Source organism: Sorex fumeus, unplaced genomic scaffold (assembly GCF_029834395.1).
Source record: "Sorex fumeus unplaced genomic scaffold, SorFum_2.1 ptg000009l, whole genome shotgun sequence".
NCBI classification, from domain to species: Eukaryota; Metazoa; Chordata; class Mammalia; order Eulipotyphla; family Soricidae; genus Sorex; species Sorex fumeus.
Window position 1 is genome coordinate 24,804,078 of NW_026606066.1, and position 24,505 is coordinate 24,828,582.

A 24,505-nucleotide genomic window follows, 5' to 3' on the forward strand; every position below is an offset into this window, starting at 1 on the left:
TTGCTTCTTGTCCCCTGAGCACAGAGCCAGGAGTAAACTCTGAGTACTGTCCGGTGTGGCCCCAAAACCCATCTGAAAAATACCAGAGCTTTTCAATGATGATATACATTAGGGCTTCTTAGACTTTCACTTGGACCCCTTTTTCACACAAATTTTATGCAGCCCTGTATATAAGATATAAAATAGGTGTTTAAATCAAGCATTCACTGATAATAAATTATAGAAAATTTTATATTTAAAAAATTTTATTATTATATTATAACTTTATGAGCCGGGAACTCCATTCCTGGGAATATGCGAAAAGGGTCCAAAAGCACAATTAGAAAAGACATCTGGAAGCCTATATTCACTACAGCACCATATACAATAGCCAAAGTATGGAAACAAACCAAATGTCCATGAACAGATGACTAAATAAACTATATGTCTTTGTTCAAAAAAAAAAGATTTATTATTAGACCATACCCAGCAGTGCTTCTGGCTTATTCAACTCCTGTAATTTTATTCCTATAATACAATTTCTGTAATTTTACATCTATACGTTTAAGTATGCCGCCCTGTGCTCAGGAATCACTCCTGGTTGTACTCAAGTTGTCATACTCAGTACTAGGGATTGAACTGGTGTTGACTGCATGCAAGGCATGTGTACTCTCTCTCTGGTTCCTTAAAATCAAATTTTAAGGGGTATATTTTTTAACTCACCCCTCTCCCACATTCAGTACACATGACCACCCCCTTTGGCTTGTGACCACAGTTTAAGAAGCTGAGGTCTGGGTTATAGGATAGTAAAACCGAGTGTGCACGTAGTACGGTAGAACTAGTGTGATAGGACGAACTAGTGTGGTGAAAATCTAGTGTGGTAGAACTTCAACCTTTTCTTTGAAATACCTTTCAAGTAAAATACTGGAAGATGATTCTTTACATCCTGTACCATCTTCCTTTTGAACTAATCAGTATTTTAAGATACATAGCATTTAAATACATCTCAGGTCCAGAGCAGTTGTACAGTAGGTAGGGTGCTTGCCTTGTACGTGACCTACATGAAATCAATTCCAAGCACCTCATATGGTTCCCTCAGCTCACTAAGAGCAAACCCTGAGCATCCTCAGTTGTGGCCCAAAAACAAACAAAAAATTACATTTCAGGTGTGTGCTCTTTTAAATATTTTTTTCTAGAATTATGGAGAGTTGGTGCCAGAGTGATACAGTACAGTGTGTAGGGCACTTGCCTGGCACATGGCTGACCGGGGTTTGCTTCCTGCTACTGCATGTAGGACCCCCAAGCACACTGGGACTGATCCTTGACAGAGATAGGAGGAGTAAGTCCTGAGCACTGCCAGGTGTGGCCCAAAAACCGAAAAAATTATGAAGAATTGAATTTGGCAATAGAAATGTAATAGGGGTTAGAACATATAGCATTACTATTAAGTCTGTCAGTATATTAGCTAATTTTCTATTTATACTTAAGTATTTCTGTGCTAGAATGTTATATAGTTGGGTTTTTTTTTCTTTTTGGGTCACACTCAGTGATGCTCGGGTTTTCTTCTTGGCTCTGCATTCAGGAATTACTCCTGGCGGTGCTCAGAGTATGGGATGCTGGGAATCGAACCAGGGTCGGCCGCATGCAAGGCAAACACCCTACCCACTGTACTGTCTCTCAGGCCCCGGAATGTTATATAGTTTTATAGAACATTATCTGTTAATTTTTTTGTGGGGGAGGGGGGTGGGACCACACTGAGCAATGCTTAGGGATTACTCCTGGCTCTGCACTCAGGAATTACTCTTGGCAGTGCGCAGGAGATCACATGGGATGCCAGGGATTGAACCCAGGTTCAATAAAAAAATTTTAATACTTTTTTCAAGTATTACTCCGGCCCTACTTGTAAATTTGTTTTAGGTAATGTTTGCTATCATCTTATTTAACTTTAGAATATGATGTTTGGGGGGCTGGGGAGATAGTACAAGTGGTAGTGCACTTAGCTTGAACGTGGCAAACCTGGGTTCAATCCCCAGCATCCCATATGATTCCCCCAAGCCCACAAGGAATAATTCCTGAGTGTAGAGCCAAAAGTAACCCCTGAGTATCACCAGCTGTGACCCATACTGCCTGCCCCCTCCCAATTATGGTGTTTTGCTTTAATATAGTTTATTGATATAAAGAGGTTTTCATAAATGATGGTAACTTGGGGAAAACTCCCATTTGATTTTATCTTACTATAAATTTCGTCTTTGAAATGTATTGCTTGAATCACCCCTCTCGGAGAGCCTGGCAAGCTACTGAGAGTATCTCACCCATACAGCAAAGCCTGGCAAGCTACCCATGATGTATTTGATATGCCAAAACCAGTAACAAGTCTCACAATTTGTTGTGAGATGTTACTGGTGCCCACTCAAGCAAATCAGTGAACAACGGGAGGACAGTACAGTGCTACTTATCCTTGAAGAATAGAGACAAAGGAATTAAAAGGTGTTAAAAATTACTGGGGAGGGGGGCACCATTTTAAATTCATTTCAGGCTGACACTGTACCTCATGGTGTCTCACTTATAAAAATAAAAATTAAAAAATAACTATTTTTTTAAAAATTAAGTATTTAGAGATTTATTTTTGTTTTTTAAAAAATTGACTCACTGTTAGATACACAGTGACAGAGTTGTTCATGATTGGGTGTCAGTCAGTGTTCCAACACCTGTCTCTCCACCAGTGTATATTTCCCACCACCAGTGTCCCAAATTTTCCTCCCACCCGTTCCCCCCCCCCACAGGCTCTTTTTTCTCTTCCCCATCCCCTCATGCATGTGCTCTCTCTCTCCCTCTCCTCCTCCTTTTCCTTCTCTCCCTGTCTCCCTCTCCTACACTCCTCTCTCCCTCCCTTTCCTCCCTTTTGAGCATTATTCAAGTGCTTAGAGATTGAGTAGTGAAGTAGCCCCAGTTATGAAGTTGTAATTAAAATATCAGCTTGTACTGGATTATTTAAAGCTGAACGGAAAATTTGTTTATACTTTTTTTCAAATTTATTTAAAATTTTCTAAGAGGAATGATAGGACATTTTCAATTTCTTAACTAGTTACTTTTCTATATTGAGTAATAATAATTAAAATAATTTTAATTTAATATTTAATATTATTTTAACTATTATTACTCAATAATAGTGTTGTGGGGGCCACACCCAGCAGTTTCGGGGACCATGAAGTATAGGCAATTGAATGGAGAACTTGTCATGTGTAAGGTACATGCTTTAGCACTTGACCCATGTCCCTAACCCATTTATTTTAAGTTAAAACTTTTTGTATTGGGGGGTTTGGCACCATATCCATCTGTGCTCAGTAGTTACCCTTGGCTCTGTGCTCAGGGATTACTCCTAGTGGTGCTTGGGGGATTATATGTAGTCCCAGTGATTGAGATGGAATCAGACATGTGCAGAACAAGCACCCTGACCACTGTTAATAGCTCTCTGGCTCCATTAAGTTCATTTGTTTTTCTTGGTTTTTAAGAAAATGATTTGTTGTTCATAATACCAAATTATAAGTTAAATTTGTGGCACATGTTTTACGTGATACTACAGAATAAAAAGTTTCTTTCAGGAAGCAGAGAGTGTTTCAGAGTGTGCTGCCCAGAGAGTCACGAGATGCCAGGGATTATTATTATAATATGATAATAATATAATAATAATAATAATCCTACCCATCATGCTATTGCTCCAGCCCCCACAATATTCTTTCCTTTTAAAAAATCTTTTATTTAGGCACCATGATTTATAGTACTCTTAATAGCAGTGTTTCACACATACAGTGTTACTTACACCACACCCAGCACCAAAGTATTCCACTTGTCTTTAGGTTCCTTCCCATCCCCTAGATCCCAAAGCAGACTCAATTCTATAAGCTAATCTTCAAGATCTGTTATCATTTGGATATTTTAAAATCCACTCCACATATGAAAAAGATCATTTTGTATTTGTCCCTGACTTTCTTCATTTGTCATGATACCCTCCAGTTCAGTCCACAATAGCAGGCTTTGCAGGATACTTTGATCATGTTTTGATGCTTTTCTTATGCACTAATATAGTCTAATGTCACTAATATTGGAATACTATGCTATTCAGAAGCAATCCAGAAAGATTCAGAATATTTTTTTTAAATTAGTGAAACACCTGAGGTACAGTTGTAGACTTACAAATTTTTGTGCTTGGGTTTCAGTTATACAATGATTGAGTACCCATCCCTCCACTAGTGCCCATTCTCCACCACCACTAATCCCAAGGTTCAGAGTATTTTCATTTTATTCCCTAAATTAAAAATATTTTTGTAGGTGAAAGAAGTTTTATAAAAGGTTATTGGATAAAAGGGTATTAACATAGTATTTATATTTAAATTGGCCTACATCAGATGGAATAGAAGCAACTAGTGCTGATGGGGATATGGGGGGAATGGAAAGCCTCATCTGCTGTTGGTGGGAGTGACATGTGGTTCACCCTCCACTGGAAACAGTATGGAGATTTCTCAAAAACTTTAGAATTGGGATTGACATCCATATGGTCTTCCAAATCCTTCCAGGAGTTATACCTGACCACAGAGCCAAGAGTAAGCCTTGAGCATTGCTGGGTGTGGCCCCCAAACAAAAATTAAATTAACAGTTGAGCTTTTTCTGAGGTTATAGTAAATAGTACATTGGGTAGGGTGCTTGCCTTGCATGTAGCCAACCTGGGTTCTATCCCTAGCATCCCATATGGTCCCCTTAGCACTACCAGGGTGGCCCAAAAAAGAAAAAAGAATTGAACTTCTGTATTTTTCTGCATAAAAAATTATTATTCTTGGTATTTACTCCAAGCCCAACAATTTTTTTTTTATATTTTATTTTATTTTTATGGGCTGGAGTGATAGCACAGTGGGTAGGGTGTTTGCCTTGTGTGACCCACGTTCGATTCCTCTGCCCCTCTCGGAGAGCCTGGCAAACTACTGAGAGTATCTCGCTCACACGGCAAAGCCTGGCAAGCTACTTGTGACGTATTCGATATGCCAAACACAGTAACAACAAGTCTCAAAATAGAGATGTTACTGGGCCCGCTCGAACAAATTGATGAACAACCGGAGGACAGTGCAGGACAGTGCAGGCAGTAATAGTTCTTCACAATGATTACATTCAATATTCCAACACCATTCCCACCACCATTACCTTCCCATCACCATTATTTCCAATTTTCCCAATCACCACCAAGAAATACACACACACACACACACACACACACACACACACGAATACACGAATACTGTTGGGCTCAGGAAAAAAATACGGTTCACTAGAACATGGATATATCAGGATGGAGTCATGCTGAGTGAAGTCAGTCAGAGGAAAAAAGACAAATGAATGTCTCTCTTACATGTAGAATATAAAGAAATAATGGGGGCTAGTGAGAGAGTACAGGGGTAGGGTATTTGCCTTGCACGCGGCTGACCCAGGTTTCATCCCCAGCATCCCCAGCACCCCACACACCACCAAGAGTAATAACTGAGTGCAGAGCCAGGAGTGGGTGAACATCACTGAGAGTGGTCTTCTTCCCCATACCCCACTTTCATCCCACCAAAGCAGTGGTAGCAGACTATGAATAAGCTGTCAGAATTGTTTGCCAAGGGAGTAGGATGGAGTGGGATGGGCAGAATGAATGACAAAGTAGCTCGGGTTATTTGTGGAGAGTTGGTGACACTTTGGTGGTAGATGTGGTGTTGGAACATTATATGCCTGAAACACTACTGTTAATAGTATTATAAATCAAAAGTATTATTAAAAAAACAGTATTATTTTTAAAAAGTACTATTTAAAAAACCAGTATTATGAATAAAATTTGGAAGTTAAAAAAAAAAGCTACAACTTGAGCTTTGGAACCCTTAGCTACCAGAAAATACCTGTTTTTGGATTCGATTATCCAAACTTAAATCTCTTGTTTATATAGCTACTTTAATTGAAAGTAAAATGAAGATGCTTATGATTACAGTCAAGCTTACATTTGAAAGGGGTAGCTCTAATTTCATGAATAATGTTGATCTTTTGCAAAAAAGGATTCCATCTATAATTTTATTTGGCTAATTGTGCTATTATTTGATTTATATGGAATAATCCTTTCTTCCTATAGCTAGTGTATGTTACTTCACTTAAGAATAATTGCCCTAAAGCCTAGAATGTATACTGAGATTGTCAATGATGAGTAAATTATGTTAGGTAAAGAAAATGTTACTCTGCTTTATTTTTTTAGCGGAAGATCCATCCAAAAGTTATGTGAAATTAAGAGACTTTGTACTTGTGAAACTTTGTCAAGATTTGCCCTGTTTTTCTCGGGAAAAGTTAATGCAAGGATTCAGTGAAGATATGGCAATAGAGGCACAACAGAAGTTCAAAATAAATAAGGTAATTTTTAAGCTGAAAGGTTTTGTATTTGGGGGTTTTTTGGTTTTGTTTTGTGGGGGAGGGCTTTACTGGTTGTGCTTGAGGCTTTACTCCTGGTTCTGTGCTCAAGGATCATTCCTGGCAGGGCTTGAGACTATAATGGGTGCTGGAGGTTGAATGGGTCTGTTGTTTGCAAGACAAGCAAACAACAACCCTACTCACTGTACTATCTCATCTCCCTGACTGTTTCTTTATTTATTTAAGTGTGTAGTTTAAACACTGTCATGACATTAATAATACTCGCGTGTAGTAGCAAAAATAACTGAGGAAGTGAAAAGTATGATGGTACCCATAGGAGAAGAGAAAGGAAAATATGAGGAAAAGTTAGAAAGGGCCACTTGGTAGCGTGACTGACACTGGAACTTTGGTGATGGGTACAGTGAGTGATACTTGCAGACACATAGCAGGGAATGAAGCTAATACTCCCCAGATCTACATAATGCTGTAAATCAGTAACTTTAATTATACATGTGTGGGAAGTAAGCGTGCTTAAGCTCACAATCTTTGAAGCCACATTCCTTGAATTCAGTCCTGGCTCCATCACTTGCTGTGTGACTTAGTTAAATTTACATACTTGTGCCTCAATTTTCTCATTAATTGAATGAGATAATAATATATTTCATAGCATTATTAAATGTGCAAGTGAAACAAAGATAGAAATAATCTTAATTTTCCCTTTTGGGGGCAACTTAGTTTTCTCAAGTAGAGCTCAGTCCCTGGGGATTTCTCCTGGCAATACTTAGCTGACTGTTCAGGTTGAATAGCTAAGTTTCTGGGCAAGGTACTACAATGCCATGAATTAAATTTAGGGGGTTCTGCATGCCAGGGGCATATGGTCTAACCTTTGATCCCTCTCCTGCAGCCCTTTTTTTTTTTTTTTTTGCTTTTTAAGGAAGAAAAGTTTATCTACATGGATTAATTGGTTATTACCCTGGCAATGATATTGGTGGGGATAAAAGCTGGAGTAAAACAAGTTAACTTTCACCTTTATATATTTGAAAAAGGAATACTCTGTCACTATTGGTGGGAGTGCCATCTATTTCAGCCTCGTTGGAAAACAATGTGACAATTTCTCAAAAATTTAAGAATTGGGCTTCCATATGACCCACTGATTCCACTTTGCATATATCCCAGAACACAGAACCATCGATTAGAAAAGCTACAAGGATGACTATGTTCATTGCAGCACTAAACACAATAGCCTGTGTATGAAAACAACCCAAGTGTTCAACAACAAATAGAAAAAGAACTTGTGGTAGGAGTGTAGGGATGGTACCTCGGGCAGGGCATTTGCCTCGCATGTGGCGAACACAGGTTTGATCCCCAGCACCCTATAAGGTCCTCCAGTCCCATCAGGAGTTACCTTTTGAAGCACAGAGCCAGTAGTCAGCCTTGAGCACTGCTCGGAATGGCCCAAAAATCCAAAAATAAAAAGTTTAACATCTCCAGGTTGTATTACACCTATAGGAACAAGATTTTGATAGCTACACTTAAAAAAAAAAAAGAAATATAAACACAATTTGTCTTCAGTCATTTTTTTTTCTTAAAAGAATTTAAACTTCTTAGTATACATACAGAATCCATCTTTAATTGGCATGCTGCCTTCATGTTAGCCTTGACTTTCTGTTTTATTACTTGCTCTGACTTGGTTGAACCTCTTGCCATTTGCCAGCTATATTATTCTTTCTTACTTTGGTGCTTCTTTACATGTGTATTTCTGTGTGTGTGCGTGTGCGTGTGCGTGTGTGTGTATCTGTGTCTGTGTCTATGTCTGTGTTTGTGTCTGTGTATATTTCCCTCCCTGTTCTATTTCTTCATCTTTTTCAGGCTCAACTCCAAAAAGTTCAAGTATCATCTTCCTAAACTAACTATACCTAACCTCTCCACCACCACCAATAAATATTGTGAAACAATAGAAACTAACAAAACTTAAGTTTTGTAAGTTTTAGTGAAACCAAAACTTTGTAAGTTTTAGTGAAACCAAAACTTCCAGGTTTTAGATTCTCATAATTTCTTAGACTAGTTTTGACGTTTGTTTGGGGGATTTGGAGGCCACCACACCCTGTTGTACTCCAGGGCTACTCTGACTCTGTGCTCAGAAGTGAAACCCGACTGTGCTCGGAGGACTATACCTGGGACTGGGGATCAAACTGGTGTCAGCCACTCGCAAGAGAAGCCCCTGTAGAACCTATAATATCTCTGGCCCTGTTTCTTCATATATTTTTCTCTCTTTCCTCTGCCCTTCACCTGTCTGCATACTACAAGGTTCTGGGCTATCTCCCTTTCACTGTGTATGTGTTCATTGAGTAGTTTTAACTAATCTTTAGTTTTAATTCTTGCCTATATACTAATACAGCTTAATTTCTAACCACAGACTAGTAATGTTTTCAGCTTTATTCTTCTGCCTACGGAACCTCCCTACTCTGAAAACTCATTGTGATGACACACTCAGCTATTTCCTCCCCTTATTTCTAGAAACCTTAACTGTTAGTATTCTTATGTGAGTTATAACGTCATCATCTTTTGCCTGGTTTAATAGCTTCTAATTATCTCCCTGATCTTTTTATTTTATTTCCCTCCCAAGCAGTATTCAGGTCCCGGGGGCCACACCTGGCAATGTTCAACCCAGCTATGTTGGCCAGACAGTTCAGGGCTCAGGCCTGGAGATGCTCAGGGGTCACCAGGGATATACTTGGCAGTGCTCAGGGGAGCATGTGGTGCCAGAGATTGAACTTGGGTTCTCCACTGCAGAGCATGCAGTCAACCCTTTGAACCTTCTTCTCTACCCCCTGCCTTCCTTTAGTCCATCTTTTCTGTGTAGTCGCAAGAAAGCTTTGCTTAAAACTCAATATGAATTTTGTTAGCACTCCCTCTTAAAATACATCACTCGCTAGATATAAGCCCAGCTTTCTATCTCTATATTAAGCTTTGTGCTCTTGCTTTATCCTCACTCTCCTACACCTTGCTGTGTATTTTGTACTTTGGCAACGTCAAGCTGCTATTCTTCATGAACATACAGTCAGTGCCCTCGTTTTCTTCACTGGCGTACCTTAAGGTTAAGCTTAGCTTTTATTTCCCCATGAATCCTCTTAACATTTCCCTCATTCCTAGGCTATACTCCAGTAATGATATATTATGTCTCAGTAATTTGTGTCACCCGTTAGACAACTAATTTTTGAGGGCAAAGACAGTCTTTTATTTATTTACTTATTTTTGTTTCATTTTGGGACCACACTCAGCAGTGCTCAGGACCAAGTCCTGACTGTGCTCTGGGGATCATGCCTGGCTGGCTCAGGGACAATATATGATGCCAGGGATTAAACCTTGGTTGTCTGTGTGCAAGGCGAGCATCCTAACTCCTGTACTATCACTCTGGCCCAGTCTTTTGATATCTAGCACAGTTGCTAGCCCATGGCAGATATTCATTTTATCTTTTTTGTTGTTTTGGGCCACACCTGGTGTGCTCAGGGATAACTCCTTGCTCTGGAATTATTCCTGGAGGTGGTTAGAGGACCATATTGGTTGCTGGATAGGCTACTTACAAGGCAAATGCCCAACCCGCTATACTATCTCTTTGGCCTGGGTATTCATTGTGTCTTCTGGTCTTTTGGACAAGTGCCACTGTTTTACAATTTGAAAATGTTCATTGTTTTTCTTTCACTAATTTAGCAACATGCTAGACGGGTTTATGAAATTCTTCGACTACTGGTGACTGACATGAGTGATGCTGAACAATACAGAAGCTATCGACTGGATATTAAAAGAAGATTAATTAGCCCATATAAGGTAGAACTTTCAAGACTTCTAAATACTGTATTCTTGTCACTGGTTAAAGTAGAGGAGGAGGAGCAGGTTTGATGCTTGCCTTGCATGTGGTTACCTGGGTTCACTCCCTGACACCCCACATCCCCCAAGCATTATCAGGAGTGAGTCCTGAGCACAAAGCCAGGAGTAAATCCTAGGCACCACCATGTGTCCCCCCCCCCAAAAAAAAAAGTCAATAAAAAAAGTGTAGATGGCTAAAAATAAAGGAAAATGGCACAAGCTATAAAGCACATAAGGCCACGATGAGTTCAGTTCTCAACATCTCATGGACCCTGGCACCTAGGATCCATGTGTGGTCCTACTGGCCCCCAAACACTGCTGCTGTTCTGAGCACTGAACTGTCGGACCCAAAATGCCCTCCAAAATAGCCTGGGATGACCCAGAGTCTCATCTCCCAAGGACAAATAGGTGTGTCGCTATAACAGATATTAATGAAACTAAAATGGAGGGCCTGGAGGAATAGTGCAAACTGGAGTGCTGCCTTATAAACATATGATCATGAATTCAAATCTTTGGTATATTACATGTGCCACATGTGATCCTGGCAACTTTGAGCCTGACTGCCCTGCTGTCTGTGATCCCAGTACTGCAAATGAGTTTTTGCCATACGTCAGCCACATAAGCACTACAAAGAGGGAACTGGTGGCAGGTGGCCAGAACAGGAGTACATGGGTAGAATGCTGGCCTTGCATGCAGCTGACCCTATTTTTCAATGCTGGATACCACATATGGTCCCCTGAACCCCGCCAGGTGATTCCTGAACACCACTGGTATGCCTCACCTCAATGTGGCATGTAGAACAATTAGGAAAAAAAATTTCAGTAATTCCTAAATTCAGTAATTCCTAAATTTTCAGTAATTCCTAAAATCTGATTCCAGGTCGAATTCATTTTGATAACTACTACTGTAAAGGGTCTACTAATGAGGTTGATTTTTCTTTTTGATTCTAATAGTAGCCTCATTTAATGTTAACTTTCGTTGCATCCTCAGCATTCCTAAGAGTATTGTGATGTAGCTCCATGTTTTAAAGCTGTTAGCAATTCTCTAATTCCTACTTGTTAGCATGGTGGTTAACCATCTTAGTTAATTCGGAAAGGTTCATAGATACTGTATATTACAAACTTGGCATAAACTCAGTAAATGTTGGTTAATACTGTTTTTTAAAGTGAGAGTTTTCTAAAAATAAAAGAACATTTGGACGTAACTTCAGAAATTTATGAGTAGCTCATATTAAAATTAATGTGATCTGGGGCTGGAGCAATAAATAGCACAGTGGGTGGGGCATTTGCCTTGCACGCAGCCAACTTGGGTTTGAATCCCAGCATCCCATATGGTCCCCTGAGCACCGCCAGGAGTAATTCCTGAGTGCAGAGTCAGGAGTGACCCCTATGCATCGCCGGGTGTGACCCAAAAAGCAAAACTAAATAAATAAAAAATAAAAAAAAGTGATCAATAAATTTTGTGCTGGGTAAGGAAACCCATAAATGAGCAGAGGACAGGGAAAAGCCAGGTGGAATTAAGTTGATTGGTGAAATAGAAAATATCTCCACTGTCTCTTTAAAGAAATATTTGACTTTTCTCACCAGTTCACTAGTACAAAATTTTAGAGAGAGGGCTTTTAATGACATAATCTATACTTATAAATACTAAGATTTCTGCTTACCTCCTTTTGGAGAGTTTGTGTTTCCAGGTTAATAATCATGCTTAGGCGTTCTCTTTTTAAAATAAAGCCCACCCCCAGCTAAGTTTGGAGGACCAACTCCAGTCCTAGTGAAACTTAGCTTGGTAGTATGGGCCTGCTGGATTTTGGTGCATGGCCTAGATTCACAGTGCTATTCAGCCTGGCTATGCTCAGGGGCCATGGGGCCACATCCATCCAGCAGTGCTCTGGGGACCAGGTGGTGCAGGGCCTAAGCAGGTGCGGCATGTGTTCACCTTTGGACTATCTCTTAAGCCTCATAGACATTTTTGTGGGGAGGGGAGTTGGGCCACACTTAGTGTTGCAGACTTACACCTTGTTCGGTGCTCAGGGATCACTGCTTGTGGGACTTGGGAGACCATGTGGGGTGCCAGGGATTGGACCCAGGGTGTCCTTGTGCAAGGCAAGTACCTCTCCTGCTGCACTTTATCTCCAGCCTGTGTTTAGATTTTCTTAAGAAAAATCAGTGTGGAATATATTTGGACATATTTCTACTAACCTAATTTTTAACATTAGAGCTGTAAGACTGTAAAAATATAAAATATATGTCCACTTTTTTTAGTCTAACTGTCACTGTCACTCTCCTCCCATTGTTCATTGATTTGCTTGCGCGGGCCCAGTAACGTCTCCATTGTGACACTTGTTACTGTGTTTGGCATATCGAATACGTCATGGGTAGCTTGCCAGGCTTTGCCGTGCGGGCAAGCTCTCTTGGTAGCTTGCCGGGCTCTCTGAGAGGGGTGGAGGAATCGAACCTGGGTCGGCCAGGTCAGCCGCATGCAAGGCAAACACCCTACCCTCTGTGCTATTGCTCCAGCCAACAGTCTAACTCTAATTGTATTTATTGCTTAGAAAAAGCAGAGAGATCTTGCGAAGATGAGAAAATGTCTCAGACCAGAAGAACTGACAAACCAGATGAACCAAATAGAAATAAGCATGCAACATGAACAGCTGGAAGAAAGTTTTCAAGAACTTGTAGAAGATTACAGACGTGTTATTGAACGCCTTGCTCAAGAGTAAAGAGTATATTGCTCTGTACAAGAAATTTCAGATTTCTGTACATTATGTTGTGAAATATTAAGCGATGACTTTAATTTTTAGATCTTGTAACATTTTGCTTACATTAAAAGTTGTCTTTAGTTGAATATTTTCTTTTGCAGAGATTGTATATTTTAAAATACAGTTTAGAGTCTACGATCATATATTCCATTTTAAAAAGATATAGCTTCTGAAATACCACGGCATTTGCTTTGCTTCTTAAACAGTATAATAAATGATTAGTTGTGATATGTTAATGTGTGCTGATACTGTTCTTCAATACTTATCATAAACTTTTCAGTCTGGTTTTCATCCAGAAATAGAAATATTATTCCTAGTATTCATTTATTTTGTTTTAAATAATTGTCTTTTAATTGCTTGTTGGAGATAGAGTACCTAAGAAAGTAAAAAGAAACCAGATACAACCAGAAACCAAAATGTTTGGCATCAACTATTAATCGAAACTAATTTAGAAATTACCCATATACTTTTTTTTTTTCAATTGAGGTGTCAGGGATCAAACACAGGGCCTCAGACATGGGAGGCATGTCCTTTGCTGCTGAGTCATAGCTGCAGTCTCTACCCAGAAACATTTTATAAGTAGTAATGTAAGATAAGATAAAATCTAATTTATATATCATTATTAAAATGTCTTATGTAAAATCAAGTGTATATCTATTGCTGCTTGCTATAAGGTTACAAAGTTGTTGAAGGTCCATCAAGAAAACAAAGTATTATACATTGACTTTCTTGAAGTAGAGTATAAATAAATTGGTATAAAATCATTAAAGTTAAAATCTTGCTGTTAATTGTTGCCAGTAGACCAAGTATTTTATAACATCAAAAATGAGATGCTGAGATTGTACAACAGGTAGGGCTCTTGCCTTGCACACAGCTGGACAGGATTTGACCCTGGGACTCCAGATGTTTCCCTGAGCACTGCTGGATGTTGCTCAAAAACAAAAAATGAGATGTTGGTTGTATGAGAGAGAGCGCTATCAAACTCAAATCTCTGAGGCTTGTGCTCTACCACTGAGCCTTGGCTCCTGTATCTGGATATTTGGGTTTTTTTAAATATCTAAGTTTTAAGTGTTTAAGACAAAACCCCAGCTAGGACAAGCTCTCTACTGTTTGGCTTTCTGTCAGTAAAACCTATCAAATACAGGAGAACTGGTACCCTCTAGACAATAAATAGCTATGACTGGCAACACACAGTCCTACTAAGCCATCCCCAGAATTTTTGTGTTGAAAAAGTTTTAAACAGTCTTACTCAGAAACTTTTATGGATGAAACTTGATTTTAAAGTGTCTAACATGTATAAAATTTGTTATAGACAGAATGAGCTAATTTAGTAAAACTCCTTTCTGAACCGATCTGAAAGTCATTTGATTTTTATCTAAGTTAGCCAAAAACCTTTTTTTGGGGGGGGGGTCACACCCAGCAGTGCTCAGGGGTTACTCCTGGCTTTGCACTCAGAAATCTCTCCTGGCAGTGCTCAGGGGACTATATGGGATGCTGGGAATCGAACCCGCGTTGGCGCATGCAAGGCAAACGCCCTACCCGCTGTGCTATTGCTCCAGGCTGCCAAAAACTTTTATTAAAATTTTTTTTTAATTTCCTGGTTTTCGGGGCCACTCCAAGTGTTGCTCAGGGCTTCGTCATTACTCTGCTCAGGAATTGAGAACCATATGCATGCAGTGCCAGGGATCAAACCTGGGTCAACTGCAAGGCAAGTGCTTTACCCACTGTGCTGTCTCAATATCCTCTTAAGTGCTAACTGCCTTTTGTGGGGGACCACAGCCAGTGCTCGTTGCTCCTGGTTCAGAACTTGGAAATCACTCCGGATGGTGCTAAGGGGACTATATGGGATGGTAGGAATTGAACCCAGATCAGTCACATGTGAGGCAAAACCCTACCTGCTGTACTATTATTCTGCCCCTTCTTTTTCATTTTATGGCAATGTTTTAAGTTCACACGTGGACAGAGATATGATTTAGTATTACTTCTTGGGGGCTTGAAAGATAGTGCCTTCATTTGAATTAGAATCGTTAAAGTTTGAAAGATGTCTTTTCCTCTAGGATAGCTAATATTGGATGAGCCCAACACAAACCGCCCTTTCGGGTTGAGCAGTTTCCAACAAGTAGGAGCCTTGGTCCCATGTATCATACTCACACCTATATTGGCTTATAGCCTTTACCTTTTTCATTTTACACACACCCAACCTTAATATTTTAGTCCTTTCAATAATACCATGTTTCTTTCTGAGAAGCAGGGTGGTTGTTTATTATCATTTATTTTAAAAAGGTGGTTCTAGAATGATCTTTAGAATCCCTCCCTGTTATGAAAGAGATTTGTGCTGTAACCTTTTTATATCTCCTCACTCTTATGGTTGTAGATATACTAAGTCACAAGATTTATAGTTTGTATGTGTTAGGGGTGTGTGTGTGTGTGTGTGTGTGTGTGTAAATTTCACGTCCCAACTTACTGTATGGAAACGTTCACTGTCTCTTCCAATGGTTTGGGGGTTTTTTTGGGTTTTATTCAGGGGAAAGGGTTCTGGGGGCCCATACCTGTTGGCATTCAGGAGATTGCCATGCCAGCGATCAAACATAGAGCTCCCACAGACAAACCATGTACTTGAGTCCTTTGAGTCATCTCCTCAAGACCTCTTCTCTGAAGACAAACTTGATCCACAGTCATCCTTCTCTACTTGAGGAATGCTAACAGCAAATCCCCCAGTGCCATGTCAGAATTACAGGTCAGAAAATTTGAAAAATACACCAACCTCAGAGGTCAACTAATTCATTTATTTGGAAGGATGGGTTCCCAAGTGTGTGGGGGAGACACTACTGAAGATTCGTGGACAGCTGGGCAATACAGGGCTCCAGGGCCACACCCTATGGGTGCTGGGATCAAATTCTTGTCAGGTAACCCCATCTGCATGGCTTAATTTTTTTTTCAGCCACACCCAGCAGTGCTCAGGGCCTCCTCCTGGCTCTGTGCTCGGATCACTCAAGACCAGATGGGATACCAAGGATTGAATGTGGGTTGGCTGTGTGCAAGGCAAACATCCTACCTGCTGTACTGCTCTGGCCCCTTCAAAACTCACTCTTAAATTATTTTTAGAACTTATTTGCTCAGGCTTTGGGCCATACCATCCGTCCTTGGGGCTCTTTCTAGCGCTGGGTTCAGAGATTACTCCCAATATTGGCCAGGGATTGAACTAGGGTTGATCATATGCAAGGAAAGTGCATTAGATACTCTGTACTTGCTTTCTGGCCTTGAAATTTTTTAGAACTAGAAAGTTAAGGGGCTGGAGCGATAGCCTGGGTTCGATTCCCAGCATCCCATATGGTCCCCTGAGCACTGCCAGGAGTAATTCCTGAGTGCATGAACCAGGAGGAACCCCTGAGCATTGCCGGGTATGACCCAAAAAAGAAAAAAAAAAAAAAACTAGAAAGTTAAGCAATTAAATAAATACTATCTCATCTGCCCTACATGTTTTTTTTTTCAATAAGTAGTATGCACATAGTCAAAATGCAAACCCAGGGGCCAAAGTGAAAGTATAGCAAGTAGGGTGCTTGCCTTGCATGTGGCCTACCCAGGTTCAATACCCAGTACTTCACAGGGTCACTCACCAGGAGTGACCTCTGATCTCAGAGCCGGAAGTAAACCCTGACAGCTGGGTGAGGCCCTAAAACAAAACAAAAAGCAAAATTGCATAATGAAAAATACTTTAGAAAAAGCTGCTATTACCAATAATCTTGTTTTGTTTTCAGAGATCTGTTAATAAATAAAAAATATGTATATATCTCATCCACATACTAAACTCCCACATAGTTTTCTAATTTGCTTTGTGTGTCTTCGGGGGACAGGTGGTGCATACATAGCTGTGCTCAGGGATCACTCCTGGCAGGCTGAAGGAGCCATATGTGGTGCCAGGGAATGAGCCCAGGGTGGCTGGTGCAAAGCAAATTCCATTATCTGCTGCATTCTCCAGCCCCTCTAACTTGCTTTTCAAATAAGATCATTAGAGGGGCTAGAGCAACAGTACAGCAGGTAAGGTGCTTGCTTTTTATGTAGCTGACCTGGATTTGATCATCCCCTATGGTTCCCTGAGCCCACCAGGTGTGATCCTTGGTGCAGAACCAGGAGCATCACCATGTGGCTCAATAGCAAGAAATAAACAAGATCTTTAGAACTATCTTCTTTGATGACTGGAATTTCATTGCATAGGTATACCAATAGTTAATCATTTTCATTGCATCAGTGCTGCAATGCATACTCATGTATCTGCTGCATATACATAAGTATGCCTATAACAAGTCTTAGAAATCACAGAATTTATTTCACCAATTTTTAAAACAACCACGTGATATCAGTAGTATTTAGATGATTAGTAAGAACTAAGATTACAGAAACAATAATGTACCATCTAGCAATAAGCTTAATGCAAGTAGGTACGTACTGGAATTATCCAGCTATCTCCCTTCACAACTAGAAATATAAACGACCTAAAGGCTCAATGATTTAAAATTAAGCAGGACCTGCAGTGATAGTAAAGTGGCCAGGGTGTTTGCTTTGCATATGGCCATCCCTGATTTGATCCCTGGCACTCCATATGGTCGCCCATGCCTGCCAGGAGTAATCCCTAAAGCAGAGCCTGGAGTAAATCCTGAGCACCACTGGGTGTGACCCCAAAACACACAAAAAGAATAAAAATGCTTAGGCATAATCACTTGGCTTTCATTTTGTTTATTACTTTAATAATGCTTTGTTCTTCTCAAATCTTGGCATCCAAATCAATAGTTTTATAGTAAACATTTTGGGTTAGATCATTCTTGTTTGTGTGAGGCTAACCTGTGATTTGTGGGCTAGTTAACAGTATCCCTGACTTCTATCAACTAGATGCCTGACTTCTACTACTCCGACCTCCAGTTATAACATAAATCATGTCTCCAGACATTGCCATGTGTCCCTTGTATAGGCAAGTCTACATGAGATTAAATATTCACCCACTTTAAGAACCATATTTTTATTATATAACATGAACCTAGTACAAACTTCAAAACAAGTATCTTAAAGTTGTCCTTCCACCCTATCATTCAGTTCCTTTTTCCAGAAGCAACTTCATCGACATTTCAGTTTTATTCTTCAACTATCAAATATGAGTGAGTGTTTTAATATCCAACTTTTGTTTTACAAAAAAAATTGATACAATATTTGCAATCCAAACTTTTCGAGTTAAATTTATCTTTATTCATTACGGTTCCTTCAACTCAAAACACATTTTTTCTAAACAGCTGTTTGATAGTTCATGATTTAATTTCAATGTGTCTAACCCAATCTTATATTAACAGAGGCTTTTTGGGGGGGAGGGGGGAGAAAGGGAATCCATACTCTGTGATACTCAGGTGTTACTTCTGGCACTGCACTCAGAGATCAGTCCTGGTGGTACTCAGGGAATGATATGGGGTGCTGGAGACCAAACCCAGGTCAGCCATGTGCAAAGCAAGCACCCTACCCTTTGTTTTATTATCACTCTGGCCCTTAATGGAGGACTTAATATTTAGATTGTTTCCTATCAGCGCCTCAAAGCAAGGTTACAATAACTTTTATGTGTACTATTTTGAATATATGGGGATAGATTATACAAAGATTGATGGAAATGCTGAGTAAAACAGTATAGACATTGTACATTTTAATATATTTTGCCTTTTTTGCACACATTTCAGACAACATGAAAATAAGAATGGACTCTTGGATGATGTTTTTTTTAAATTTGCAATAATGATATTGTTGGGGCTGGAGTGATAGCACAGCAGGTAGGGCGTTTGCCTTGCACGCGGCCGCCCTGGGTTTGATTCCCCGCATCCCATATGGTCCCCTGAGTACCGCCAGGAGTCGTTCCTAAGTGCAAAGCCAGGAGTAACCTCTGAACATCACCGTTGGTTGTGACCCAAAAAGCAAATAAATAATAATGATAGTGTAGGAAAATGTCTTTATTCCTAGAAGTCACATCCTGAAATATTTAGGAGTTGTTATAATATCTGAAATTTATATCCAAGTGGTCCAGGAAAAATATGTAGGTGGGATCTCACACCTAACACACACACACACACACACACACACACACACACACACACATTAAAGAAGAAAGCAAATGTAACCCAAAATTATTATTTAATCTAGATAGTAGGAATGTACAGGTGTTCACTGATTGTTTTGTTTAAGTTTTCAGAATAAGTAAAAGTAAAAGCCCTCCTGTTGATCATCGATTTGCTCGAGCGGGCCCAGTAACGTCTCCATTGGAGACTTTGTTGTTACTGTGTCTGGCATATCGAATACGTCTCGGGGAGCTGGCCAGGCTCTGCCGTGTGGGCGAGATACTCTCGGTAGCTTGCCGGGCTCTCCGAGAGGGGCGGAGGAATCGAACTCGGGTCAGCCATGTTGGCTGCGTGCAAGGCAAACGCCCTACCGCTGTGCTTTAGCTCAGCGGTTACTTCAGCGAACCACGAAGCTTTGCTTTGTAGCTTTCAGAATAAAAGGAAAAATATATGGCATTTATAAAACAAAAATAATACTATAAAAAGGAACTTTGATGAGCTTTTAGCAGTTTAAAACAGTTTCTCTAATTCAGGCAACAGAAAGTTGGGATGTAAGGTTGAAGAGATTTCCCAGAACATCAAAAAGAATGAGAAAAAAGATCAAACAGAATCAATGTATGAAATCTGATAACTTTAGTTTGAGAGTGGAAAAGCAAATAGTACATAAAGAAAGGAAAGGCAATTCTTCAGAATTGAAGGAATGGGTCTTCAAATGAGATGAAGTCATTATGAACGTTTATTGAGCACACACTTGTTGCCTAGCACTTACACAAGTCATTTCAATTCTAACCAGAGTTCTCCGTGCATGATATTTTCCTTAACTAGAGGCCTAGAAAGGTTATTTCACCCTAATCCACGCAGTAAGCCCCAGAGCTAGTATTTTAGTCCAGGCAGTACAACTCGCCTGTTCTTACATGCCTTACCACTTACCTAAAAAAATCCACATGTAGGCTAAATAAATTTCAGAACATTAACGTAAAACAAAATCTGGGAGCTTCAGGGAAATTAAAAACAATTTTGTTTTGGTTCTTGGGATGTACCCAGAGAATCTCAGTGCTTACTGGCTTTGCACTCGAGATCACTCCTGGAGATGCTCAGAGGACCCATAAGTGGTGCTAGGGATAAAATCAGTCACATGCCAGGCAAGCGCCCTATCCTCTGTGGTAGCACCCCAACCCTGCAAGGAAATTTAAATAGCATTAGAGTTCTTATAAACCAGACCTCATGACTGTTTTTTAAAGGAACTTCAAAGTTCTGATAAAAATTTATTTTGAATCAAGAATACTAAACCCCCATAATAAGTGGGAGAGCAAAATAGAGAAAGCTAAGACAGTAAACAACTTACTTCACATAATTTCTGATGAAGCTATTTTTAGATCTTTTTTTAAGTATGCAAAGAGTATGCAAGAATGTGAAGTTCAAGAAATAAACTGGGGGGGGGGCCTGGAGTGATAGCACAGCGGGTAGGGGTTTGCCTTGCACGCAGCCGACCCGGGATCAATTCCCAGCATCCCACCTGGTCCCCCGAGTACTGCCAGGAGTAATTCCTGAGTGCATGAGCCAGGAGTAACCCCTGTGCATCGCCGGGTATGACCCAAAAAGAAAAAAAAAAAAGAAATAGAAAAAGAAATAAACTAGGGGCCAGAGCGCTACTATAGCGGGTAGGGCTTACATGCGCTGACCCGGGTTCGATCCCCGGCATCCCATATGGTCCCCTGAGTACTGCCAGGAGTAATTCCTGAGTGCATGAGCCAGGAGTAACCCCTGAACATTGCCGGGTGTGACCCAAAAGGAAAAAAGAAAACTAGCCTTATTTCTTAAAAAAAAAAAAAAAATCTGAGGGAGAAAATGATGATATGTAATAAAGAGCAATTTGTCCAAATTACAATAGGAAAATGGACCATAGTGGAAAGTAAGCAGTTCCAGGGGTTGCATTGGGCTAGGCTGGGAAAGCATGAAATGGGAGAGATTCACTTTTCATTGTAAATTATCATAACTGCATGTTTTCCCAAAACCATGTTACTTTGGTTAAAACTGCATATAAGTCACCTTGCGGTATTTATTGCTCAGCAACTAAAGTTTATAAAATATAATTACTATTCTTTAAAGTACTGAGTTATAGGGCTGGAGTAGAGCAGCTAAAGAGCTTGCCATGCATGAAGCTGACCCAGGTTCATTCCCAGCACCACATAGGATCCTCTGTGACCTCAGAAGTTATCCCTGAGCACAGAACCAGAAGTAAAGCCTTGGGTACCGCTGCGTGTGGCCCAATCCCCCTGCCTCTCCCTCTCTGAAAGAAAATATTGTGTAAACCAAGTTTATTGAAGTTGTTAGGAGGCACCTCTAAACAGTGAGAGGGGTCAGAGAGAGAGTACAGAGGGTAGGCACTTGCCTTGCATGCAGCCATGCTTGGTTTGGTCCCTGGCTCCACAAACTGTCAAGCCCTATACAGAGTGATCCCTGAGAGGGGAACCAGGAATAAACCCTGAGCACCGCTAGGTGTGGCTTGGGGTGGGGTGTGGCTTGGGGTGGGGGTGGGGGGGCAAAAACAAAAGAAACACCCATGAGACTGTTCTTCATTTGACTTCCACAAAGAACAACTTTGTTGCTAAAAGAAATAACGGTGAAGAGGGCTGGAATGACAGCACAGAGGGTAGGGCATTTGCCTGGCATGCTGCCAACCCAGGTTTGATTCCCAGCATCCCATATGGTCCCCTGAGCACCGCCAGGAGTAATTCCTGAGTGCATGAGCCAGGAGTAACCCCGTGCATCATCGGGTGTGACAAATAAATAAAAGGTAAAAAGTAAAGGCCCTCCCGTTGATCGTCGATTTGCTCGAGCGGGCCCAGTAACGTCTCCATTGGAGACTTTGTTGTTACTGTGTCTGGCATATCGAATACTCTCCGTAGTTTGCCGGGCTCTCCGAGAGGGGCGGAGGAATCGAACTCGGGTCGGCCATGTTGGCCGCTTGTAAGGCGAACGCCCTACCCGCTGTGCTATCGCTCCAGCCCGACAAATAAAGAAATAAATTAAATAATGGTGAAGAGAGATATAACTCAGGTAAGAAGAGCATGTGCCTGGCATGTGCAAGGCACTGAGTACTACATACCCACCCCGCAGCACAACTGGGAGTGAGCCCCAGGCCCCAAGAACTGACAGGTGTGGCCTCTACATTAATTAATAATTCTTAAAAAGATAGTGACGAGCTTTCTTTAAAAAACAAACAAACAAACAAACAAACATGGACTGGAGAGGTAGTACAGAGGTTAAGACATTTAGTCTTGCACACTACCAACCTGAGTTCAATCCCAGACACTGCATGATTCCCTGAGCACCATCAGGGGTGGTCCCTGAGGGCAGTAAGTCCTAAGCACAGCAAGGTGTGGCCCCTAAACAAAAAAAAAATTAAAAGAAAAGAGAAGGAAAGTAAAAGAAAGGAAAGAAAAAGGAAAGGAAAGGAGAGAAAAGACAAGGAAAGGAAGAGGAAGAGGAAGGGGAAGGGGGAGGGAAAGGAAAGGGGAAGGGAGACAGGGCCAAGGATGCAGCTCAGTGGCAGAACACTACTGGCCTTGCAAGTGTGAGGCCCAAGGTTTAATTCCTGGCCCTGCATGGTTTCACAGCACGAGGAGCAACCTCTGAGCACCAAGCTGGGAAGTCGAAAAACCAATAGGAGACTGATTTTCAAAGGAATCCTTGTTTATCATAAATTTTATCTGGCAAAAGGACTAGTCTGGAGAAAGTTGCTATCAGGACCAAATTATCTGCATCTTTGACAGTCTGATTCTATGAACCAACACACATTAAATGTAAAACCAAACCTTTGTGTGTTTGCATATTTTTTTTTTAAAACTAGTGTCTGTAACCAAATTTATCCCCGAAGCCCAGGTCAGGGGATCAGGGCCCATTAGTCACAGATTGCTGTAGCAGCCTTCAGGGTCAGTGTCTGCCCTGGTACTGAATTTGACATAGCTGCAATGCATAACTTTGGAGGCCTTCCAGTAACCCTATGGAGGAACAGTTATGCAGCACATGTGTAGTGCCATTCCTTATGGAAATCTATGTAAGATGTCACAAAAGTACCGTAGAAACATTTCATAAAATATTTTTAAGACCGCCAGTGTTATATGCAGAGTCTGGAAAATAAACAATCCTTCCTGCCTATGTTCTTACTGACTTCACTCTTTCTTAAAACAAGTAAGGGTAGAATTAGTTGTACTAGGTGATCTGTTTAGTTCTTCAACTGCTCTCTCTCTCTCTCTCAACTAATAAAAAAAAAAGAAAAGAAAAACACTCAGTTGGAAATGTGCTTTGGTTTAGACTCTTTTCACCTGGTCAGCTCTTTGGACTTTTAGTTTACAGTTTTGGCAGGTGAATGCGTGTGGAAGTCTTGAGCTGTGCAGTTTGTTTGCCGAGTTCTCTGAATCCCCTTTGTGAAGGCTGCGGAGCCATCACAGTGAAGCTTGTTTGCTCTCAGCTCCTAGAGCAGCTGCCTCTTTTCTTCCTTTATCCTTTAGCCAGCAAAGGAAAATGCAGTGAGGTTTGCATGTGCTTCAGATGAGAATGCTCTCCAGACAGGTTATTCTCTGGATTAGAGTGGAGTAGGAAGCACAGAGGAGCTCAGCTTAATGGGAAGAGAGGTCGATGCAGCATCTGCCTTCTTGTTTGTCTCAAGAGTTTGGGTCTTGAATATAGAATATGGGGGGGGGGGGCGAGCAGAAGATAAGACATGCATTAGTGCTCAGTTTGTCAGCCGGTTTGGGGAGTGGAGGCGGCGAGTGGGAGCGGAGAAGGGGACATACAGCTACTTTCCTTTTTCTATTATTAAACCCCTTAGTATTTCATAATCTCCACTTTGGAGAGTCTGCAGTGAATTCTGCATAACTCTGAGCTGACCAAGGAGAGCATTTTGTGACTGTAAGTAGGAAATAATTGAAACTACAACTATTTCCACTTATAATATTAATAAACCAATTGCCAATTGATTTTTTTTCCTGGTTTTTGGGCTAACCTCTGTGGTGCTTAGAGCTTACTCGTGGCTCTGTACTCACAAATCACTCCTGGCAGTGTGTAGGGGACCAAAAAGGGTGCCAGGGATTGAATCTGGGTCTGCTGTAAGGGAAATGCCCTAACTTTTATCTTTTATACTATTGCTCCGGCCCCCAAATGATTTTTTTTTTGCTTTTTTGGGTCACACCCGGGCACTGCACAGGGGTACTCCTGGCTCTGCACTCTGGAATCACTACTGGCGGTGCTCGGGGAACCACGTGGGATGCTGGGAATCGAACCTGGGTCGGCCGCATGCAAGGCAAACGCCCTACCCGCTGTGCTATCACTCCAGCGCCCCCCCCCCCCCCCAATGATCTTAATGTGAACTTGTCTCATACAATCACACAGGACC

The 24,505-nt window shown here is 40.9% G+C and overlaps 2 protein-coding genes and 1 pseudogene across 3 annotated transcripts in view; 1 reads left to right on the forward strand and 2 right to left on the reverse strand.

Moving 5' to 3' along the window:
- HAT1 (histone acetyltransferase 1) overlaps positions 1 to 14,011 on the forward strand; it is a 48,145-nt gene extending 34,134 nt beyond the window's left edge. The window contains exons 9-11 of the mRNA XM_056110198.1: positions 6,248 to 6,399; positions 10,108 to 10,224; positions 12,815 to 14,011. Of these exons, the coding sequence (XP_055966173.1) occupies positions 6,248 to 6,399; positions 10,108 to 10,224; positions 12,815 to 12,982 (437 nt within the window). The 3' untranslated portion in view covers positions 12,983 to 14,011. The remainder of the gene's footprint in view (positions 1 to 6,247; positions 6,400 to 10,107; positions 10,225 to 12,814) is intronic.
- SLC25A12 (solute carrier family 25 member 12) overlaps positions 1 to 24,505 on the reverse strand; it is a 193,422-nt gene that overhangs the window by 163,371 nt on the left and 5,546 nt on the right. The gene's annotated exons all lie outside the window — the stretch shown is intronic.
- LOC130019833 (uncharacterized) lies at positions 22,958 to 23,081 on the reverse strand (annotated as a pseudogene).